The 8288-nt window shown below is 48.9% G+C and overlaps 1 protein-coding gene across 1 annotated transcript in view; it reads right to left on the bottom strand.

Annotated features, from left to right (window-relative positions):
- The window catches only part of PLK1 (polo like kinase 1), a 15284-nt gene extending 7002 nt beyond the window's left edge, over positions 1 to 8282 (bottom strand). The window contains exons 1-5 of the mRNA XM_017534407.2: positions 6915 to 8282; positions 6002 to 6170; positions 5111 to 5255; positions 3996 to 4089; positions 2071 to 2290 (exon numbers count right to left, since the gene is read on the bottom strand). Of these exons, the coding sequence (XP_017389896.1) occupies positions 2071 to 2290; positions 3996 to 4089; positions 5111 to 5255; positions 6002 to 6170; positions 6915 to 7322 (1036 nt within the window). The 5' untranslated portion in view covers positions 7323 to 8282. The remainder of the gene's footprint in view (positions 1 to 2070; positions 2291 to 3995; positions 4090 to 5110; positions 5256 to 6001; positions 6171 to 6914) is intronic.
- Between the last annotated feature and the right edge of the window lie 6 nt (positions 8283 to 8288).

The following is an 8288-nucleotide window of genomic DNA, read 5'->3' as shown; positions in this document are numbered from 1 at the left end:
CCTCAGCCTCCTGAGTAGCTGGGATTACAGGCACGTGCCACCATGCCCAGCTAATTTTTTGTATTTTTTTTAGTAGAGACGGGGTTTCACCATGTTGACCTGGATGGTCTCGATCTCTTGACCTCGTGATCCACCCGCCTCGGCCTCCCAAAGTGCTGGGATTACAGGCTTGAGCCACCGCGCCCGGCGAAAAAAAGTATTTTAAGTGACTTTTAAAAACTATATATCCTTAGTGAAATATACTTTAAGGACAATTAGAATTGCAAGAAAATAAATATTTAACAGGAACTCATATATGTTGAAAATTGTAAGTATATTAATGTAAGGAAGCAAGATTTTCAGTTTAAGAGAAATACAAGTATAAGCCAAAGAAGTAAAAACAAATTAACATCGTGTCTAAATCAGACACTTAAAAATTACCAAAAGCAGTAACTCCCCAGTAGAGAAGATCACTATAAGACAATGCGTATCAATGTTAAATTTCCTGAACTTGGGAACCGTGCCATGTACTATCGTTAGGTAAAAGAATCTGTTTTTAGGAAGCATACACTGAAGCACTAAGGGTGAAGTGTAGGACGTATATAACTTTTGAATGTTCAGAAAAAAGAGTAATTGATAAAACAAATGTGGAAAAAAGTGCTAACTGGTGAATCTGGCCAAAAGGGGAGAATAGGAGTGTGTTTTTGATCTATGCTACCTTTTTCATAAGCTTGCAATAATATCAAAATAAATTGTTTAAAAATGTGTGGTTAGGAAATATCATCACAGACTCAATGTCAGTCTTCCCCCACTGCTACAAATGCAGTTCCTAGTTCTGTTCTCTGAAGAGACCACTGCTTAGGGGAAACTGAGTCAGTGCCTGGTCAATAGAGTAGGAGCTGCCATGCTCAGGTGACAGGCACATGTGCTCTAAAGAAGCAATGACAACCTAAGCAATTGCATGTGGTTTTTTGATTTTTAAGAAAATGTACATCTTTTTTAAGAGAAGCATTCTGAAGTTTATATAGGTGTAAAATGTCAGAGAGCCAAGGTTAACTTTAAAAAATACTTCAAAGGAACAAAAATAAATAAATGAAGCAAACTTGACAAAATCCTGATAACTAATTACTGAATCTGTTAAGTATGAGGGGATCTATTACATTATGCTCTCTATGTGTACTTGAAAATTTTCACGCTGGCTGGGCCAGTGGCTCACACCTGTAATCCCGGCATGTTAGGAGGCCGAGGCGGGCAGATTACTTGAGCTCAGGAGTTCAAGAAAAGCCTGGGCAACGTGACAAAACCCTGTCTCTATTAAAAATACAAAAAATTAGCCGGGCATGGTGGCACATGTTTGTAGTCCCAGCTACTTGAGAGGCTGAGATGGGAGGATGGCTTGAGCCTGGGAAGCAGAAGCTGCAGTGAGTTGAGATCACACTGCTGCACTCCAGCCTGGGGGACAGAGCCAGACCCTGTCTCCAAAAAAAAAAAACGGAAATTTTTTTCAATGAACCATGTAAAAGTGTTAGAAATATTTTTAATAGCAGCTCATGCCTGTAATCCCAACACTGGGAGGCGGAGGTAGAAGGATCGCTTGAGTCCAGGAGTTTCAAGACCTGCCTGGGCAACATGGCAAAACACTGTCTCTACAAAAAGTAGAAAAATTCGCCAGGCATGGTGGCGTAAGCCTGACACTCCAGCTACTTGGGAGGCTGAGCTGGGAGGACCAACTGAGCCTTAAAGTTTAAGACTGCAGTGAGCTGTGACTATGCCACTGCACTCCAGCCTGAGCAACAGAGGAGACCCTGTATCCAAAAAATTAATTAATTAAAGTGATTGGAAAGAATTTTTCAGGCTTGGCATTCAGTCCATTTTCTTCTTCTTGGGTATGGTAGGTTTATCCAGCCATGGTAAGGTCGGTCTTTCCTGGCAGGGCCAAGGAGCAGATGGGCACTGTAACCATGGATTTAAGGATAAAGGCCTGTCCTACTCCACACCTGAGCTCTCAGGGCCAGGGAGTAAGCTGCACAAAACCCTACAACCTGGGCTTTCTCTAGGGGGTCTGCTCTCTTACCCAAACCCTTGTTGTACCTTTATTGAGGACTGTGAGGGGCTTCCGGTTGCTGGAGTCCAGGCTGCTGGGAGCGATTGAAAACCTCGGTGGAATGGTCAGACAGGTGATGGGGAGACGGACAGGGATGTAGCCAGAAGTAAAGAACTCGTCGTTAAGCAGCTCGTTAATGGTTGGGCGGGCAGTGGGATCTGTCTGAAGCATCTTCTGGATGAGGGAGGTGGCCACGGGGTTGATGTGCTGGGGCAGGGAGACGGACGGCCATAAGCAGAATGTAAGGTCGACCCCACATACACCACGGCCACAAAGGGGTACAGGCCCCTAGCCCACACGCAGCTTCCAGTCTCAAATACACCACAGGTCAGTGGCTCACAAGTTGGTGCAGTGCCAAGTTCTCCACTGTCGGCTTTATTGGGCACCACTGAGAAGGGTCAATGGACTGTGGCCTAGCACCAACTCACTTCCTAGCACTTACTATGTGCCAGGAAAGCATTCTAAGCCCTTCCTGTGTTTAGCTCCTTAGCTCTCACCAACACATCTAAGGGGTGGGAATCCCTTTTTTGCACAGGAGGAAAGTGAGGCACAGAGAGGGTGTAGTTGGCTTGATTCCATGCTGTCTCTGACAGTGAACTGACACTTTGTGATGGATTTACTGTGTCTGTCCTTATGGTGATAGGCCTCTTGGCTTCACACGAGGACACTACACTTCAAACTGCCTGTGTACTAGGCTTCTGCAGGAACCAGATATCCCCTTAAATGCATTTCTGTTGGTGGTTGTAAAAATGCACACCACTGGCCAGGCACAGTGGCTCACGCCTGTTATCTTAGCACTTTGGGAGGCCTAGGTGGGTGGATTAGGAGTTCGAGACCAGCCTGGTCAACATGGCAAAACCATTTCTCTACTAACAAAGCTACAGAAATTAGCTGGGCATGGTGGCGGGTGCCTGTAATCCAGTTACTAGTGGGGCTGAGGCAGAAGGATTGCTTGAACCTGGGAGGCGGAGGTTACAGTGCACTGCATGCCAGCCTGGGCAACGAGTGAGACTGTATTTCAAAATAAAAAAAAATGCACACCACTATGAGAGTCCATCTAAAAAAAAATGAGTGAGACTCCATCTCAAAAAAAGAAAAACGGACATGCACACCGCTATGCCATTGGAAAGTCCTGGGATTCACAGTGGTTCTTAATTCTGTGAGCACCTACTACATGCAAGACACTCTGTGAGGTGCTCCAAGGTAGGAACTCCACTTTATAGATGGAAACTGTGGTTCAGAAGGTGCAGGCCAGGCCGGGTGTCATGACTCATGCCTGTAATCCCAGCACTTTGGGAGGCTAAGGCAGGTGGATCACGTGAGGTCAGGAATTTGATCACGTGAGACCAGTCTGGCCAATGTGGTGAAACCCCATCTCTACTAAAAATACAAAAAAAAAAAAAAAAAAAAAAAAAAAAATCAGCCAGGTAAGGTCACAGGTGCTTGTAATCCCAGCTACTCGGGAGACTGAGGCAGAAGAATCGCTTGAACCTGGGAGGCAGAGGTTGCAGTGAGTCAAGATCACGCCACTACACTCTAGCCTGGGCAACAACAGCAAAACTCCACCTCAAAAAGAAAAAAAAGATGCAGGCCATTTGCCCAATGTGATCTGGCTCAATGGCAGAACCCATTTGAATTAAGACAATCCATTTCCAAATCTGAAGCACTTCTGTCTCTTACTTCTTCCCACCCCCTCTGATTTTTGCTTTTAACACAATTTTTAGGTTACCCAATTTCAGAATCTGCCAACTCTCTCCCGACACAAGAAATGCTTATGTGCACACACATGTCAAGTTCTGTATGCAATTTCAGACACAGGCCCTCTCAAGCTCTGTAGCTATATCCTAGGATGTTGCTGGGCTCCGTAAATAGTTTGGGGAAAACTAAATGTAATTAAAGCATCATTAGTCACCTTGGGAATACTGTATTCATTCTTCTTGATCCGGAGGTAGGTCTCTTTTAGGCAAGAAGTCTCAAAAGGTGGTTTGCCCACTAACAAGGTATACCTGTAAGCACAAGGTAGGATTTGGCACAAGTCTCCCAGCCACAACCCAGACATAAGAGGAATCATCTCAGGGTCAGAACAAAGGCCAGGCATCCTCTGGACACTCACTCTAACTCTGGGGCCCCTGAAGACAATCCTCAAGTCCACTGTGCAGCCCCAGGAGCCATGACATTGGCTAGAAAGAGCCGTCAGCAGAATACATGTGGTGAGACCAGGTTTCTTAAGGGCCAGTGATTTTTCAGCTATAGCCTGAGGGCATCTAGGACTCTGTGCAAGGGCCTTGGAGGCTGCCTGCCTTGCAAAACATGTCAAAGGGCTACCTGCACTTACAGAAGCAGCTCCACCTTTAGCAGTTCTGTACTTAAGGCATCAAGTTTTCATTAAAAAAAAAAAAAAAAAAACCCATTGCAGACACATGAAAGCCATCGCTATGACTCATTTCTAACTCTCTAGTACCTATGCCAAAAACAAGAAAGATAATACCTGAAAAGGCCCAAGCCTCTGCCTGCCACCAATCGCGGTTGGTGGTCTCAATCCAGACAGACCACTGACACCTCATCCTGCCATCTGTAACTCCTGGCCTAATTTCTCCCACCATGCTCATCAGTGTTTCTAAGACTTTATTGTGCATGGAAATCACCAAGGGATTTGTTAAAAATCCAGATTCTGATCCAGTAAGTAGTCTGAGCCCTGAGATTCTGCATACAAGTTCCCAGATGATGGTGATGCTGCCCTGTGGACCACTCTAGCGCAGGACTAAAGTAAGGTTGTGGAGACTCTCCCTCCTCCCTCTTCCTTCTGCTCCTCCTCTGTACCCACGGCCTAGGCTGCAGAAATCTGATAGGATACACCAGTGACAGGGAAAGATATGGCAATTTGGCTTTGTTTGGGGGTCACTTGTCTCCTAGTATAGGCTTTCTGTAAAGCAGGCAGAAAGGTCCACAGAAAAGGTCAGCCAGATAGGATGTCCCAAAGTTGCCCCTGCTGAGACCAGGCAGATCCAGAGACAACTCCCAACTTACATGATACACCCAATGGACCACACATCCACCTCGAAACTGTGCCCTTTCTTGCTCAGCACCTCGGGAGCTATGTAATTAGGAGTCCCGCACAGGGTCTTCTTCCTCTCCCCGTCATACTCGACTTTGGTTGCCAGTCCAAAATCCCCTGGGACACAGGGAAGAAGAATGGGTACTTAAATGCCAGCCTCTGCCATCTGTCAATGCAGAAGGCTAGTTAAGGGTTGACCATCAAGAAGCAGAGCCATTTGATCCCACAAGCCTCTGCTCCTTGTATGCCGCAAGCCTTGCCCAGAAATCTTCCTGCCATGCTGACCCCAGGGAGGTGCCTCCAGTGAACCTTCTCACCCCTACCCCTTGGAAAGGGGCTATGCTTCAAAATGGGAACTGACAAGGTTAGCAAAACTCCAGTGCCTTCAAGGATCAAGCAAGTAACCGCCAAGACTTGGCAAGCCTGTGAAGAAGTAATAGGGAGGAGTAGAGACTGTGGCAAACACGTCAGGAGGGACAGCTGCTTTCCAGCCCAGCAATGGGCTGCCCTAAGAAAATGCTGCCCTCGTATTACTGGAGCTTTCACCTGTTTAAAAGGAGCTCTGAATCAAAAAATTTATGTCAAGCTTTCCACTTTAAAAAACAGAAACAAACTCAAATTCTTTGGAAAAAAAAGTGCTGTATTGGGGCAATAATGTGTCTGCAGGCAAGATACTGACTTGTGGGTGTTTGTTTTACATTTCTGGACTAAGGAGAGAATTATAGAAGCAATCAATGGCCCAAACTTCTCATCATCCATCCTCTTCCTTCCTCCTGGTCTCCTTCCTATCCTTTCTCCCAGCCTCTTCCAAATTCCAGCCTCTTGTAGTGATGTCAAGCACCCTGCAAGGCTCAGCAACTCACCTATTTTCACCTCCAGATCTTCATTCAGGAAAAGGTTACCCAGCTTGAGGTCTCGGTGAATAACTCGGTTTCGGTGCAGGTACTGGCAGCCAAGCACAATCTGCCGCAGGTAGTATCGGGCCTCAGGCTCAGTCAGGGCTTTCCTCCTCTTGTGCAGCTCCAGGAGAGACTGTGGGTGGGAAGGAGAGGGCAGGAGGGATGGGAAGGTGGTACTGAGGCCGGTGGGGAAGGGAGAGGGTTACTAGGTAAAGGAAGAACAGGACCTAGACTCCTGGGGGATCAAAGTGGCGTCTTGGTGGGTTTCTCTCCTTCCCTAAGCCCCCACCCCATTCCTTCTCCAGGACAATTGCTATCTGGACCCTCCTTTAACGCTGCCCACAACCATTCGCAGCACCCCTTCCCCTATTAGCTTCCTCCCTTACTTGGGGGTCCTCTCTCAGCCCCATTCCGGAAGCTCCGAGTGCCCAGCAGCAGATCCCTTTCCTGATTCTTATTTCCCCGGCAAGGCCCGAAGTCTGGATTGCAACTACCTCCACACTGACCCAACCCCACTCCGGAAGCTCCCAGTGCGCGGCTTCACTAACCTTGGGACTCCTCCCTGGGCACTCTAGGGCCCTAGAGTCCATTACCAGCACCCCTCCCCGCAGCACCTCGCGTTCAGAAGCTGACTTCCCTGTCAGCAACCTGACTCAGACTCCACTTCACTGGAACCCACCCCTCTAGCAGTTCCAAGGGCCAAGAAGCCCTTACCAAAGACACTTTCCATACCTAAGCGGGAGGCTCCCAGCACCCTTCTCAACCAGCTCCAAGTCCCAGGCACTCCCTTCCTGGGCACTCTTTCCAGCAGCTGCTCCACGTCCAGGCGCTCCAACTGCCCCGCAGGCAATTCCAGTTCCCTAGCAGCGACACTCACCCTCCGGCGGCATAGCTCCAACACCACGAACACGAAGTCGTTGTCCTCGAAAAAGCCGTGGAATCCTACGACGTGCTGGTGGGCCAGGCTGCGGTGAATGGATATTTCCATGGACATCTTCTCTTTCTGGTGCGGCTTGAGCAGCAGAGACTTAGGCACAATCTTGCCCGCGAACACCTCCTTGGTGTCCGCGTCCGATATCTCGAAGCACTTGGCAAAGCCGCCCTTGCCCAAAAAGCGGCCCCGCACATAGCGCCGCCGACTGCGTGGGTCCACTAAGATCTCCGGGATCTCTTTCGCTGGTGGAGCCGCCGCCGGAGCTCCGGGAGCTGCAACTCCTGGGACCCCGGCTTTCCCAGGGTCGGCCGGTGCTCGTGCCAGCTTTCCCGCAGTCACCGCCGCACTCATGCTCTCGGAGCTGCTCTGCAGACCTCGATCCCAGCAGAGGCTCCGCTCCTCCTCGAATTCAAACGCGGCGCTGGGAACGTTACAAAAGCCTGCGCGCTACTGATTGGTCGCGGGGATTTAAAATCCAAACCCGCCCGCCGCGCGGCACCATGGGAGCGCCCTGCCCCGCAGCCGCCTTTAAACCCGGACCCAGCCGGGGAAAACTTGATTGACAGGGACGTCCGAACACGTGGGATAGCCTGGGAAACCAAACCCGGCTTGGATGCGGAAACCCGGCCCCAAGACGGGAGGAATTTCTTTAGGGTTTCTCCCTTTCTTGGGCGTCCAGGAAAGCTCCTGCAGTTCACTTGCGCCTCCTCCAGGAAGCTTTTCCTTAGACTTTCATCCACCTCCACCTCACCTAGAATATAAGCTGAGCAGGGACCTGGCACACCAACAGGTAGTTTGGGAGAGCCTTAACACTCGCTTCCAATGCTGTCAGCTCTCAGCCAACCCACCCCAAATGAATTAAAATCTAAGTAAAAGTGTGCTTGCCAAACATACCTTCATGGCAAGTGCCGTAGTCCTGCTCCTTCAAATAACTGCTGCTCTTGAGATTACGGAGCAGCCCTGTTTAAAGGAGGGGCCAGGGAACAGCAGCATCGCCATCACCTGAGAGCTTGTTAGAACCACAAAGGCAAATGTTCAGGCCCTACTCCAGATCTCCCGAGTCAGAGTCTGCCTCTCAACAAGACTGCTCAGGTGATTCCTACACATCCTGAAGTTGGAGAAGCACAGTACCAGAGCCCCCCATGATGCAATGAAGCTGTTTGGCCTGCTCGCTACTGAATTTCCCAGGGCCTAAAACAGAGGACACTGTTTCTTGGTCAAAGGGAGGGAAGGTTGGAAGAAATGCCTGACAAACTCGTAGGTCATAGCCAAATGTGTCTTGTGGGGTTTTGTTTGGCCTCCTTTTTTTTTTTTTTT

Source organism: Cebus imitator, unplaced genomic scaffold (genome assembly GCF_001604975.1).
Source record: "Cebus imitator isolate Cc_AM_T3 unplaced genomic scaffold, Cebus_imitator-1.0 Scaffold85, whole genome shotgun sequence".
Taxonomy (NCBI): Eukaryota; Metazoa; Chordata; class Mammalia; order Primates; family Cebidae; genus Cebus; species Cebus imitator.
Note: the sequence above shows the minus strand (reverse complement) of the source record. Positions and strands in the feature narration are given on the sequence as shown.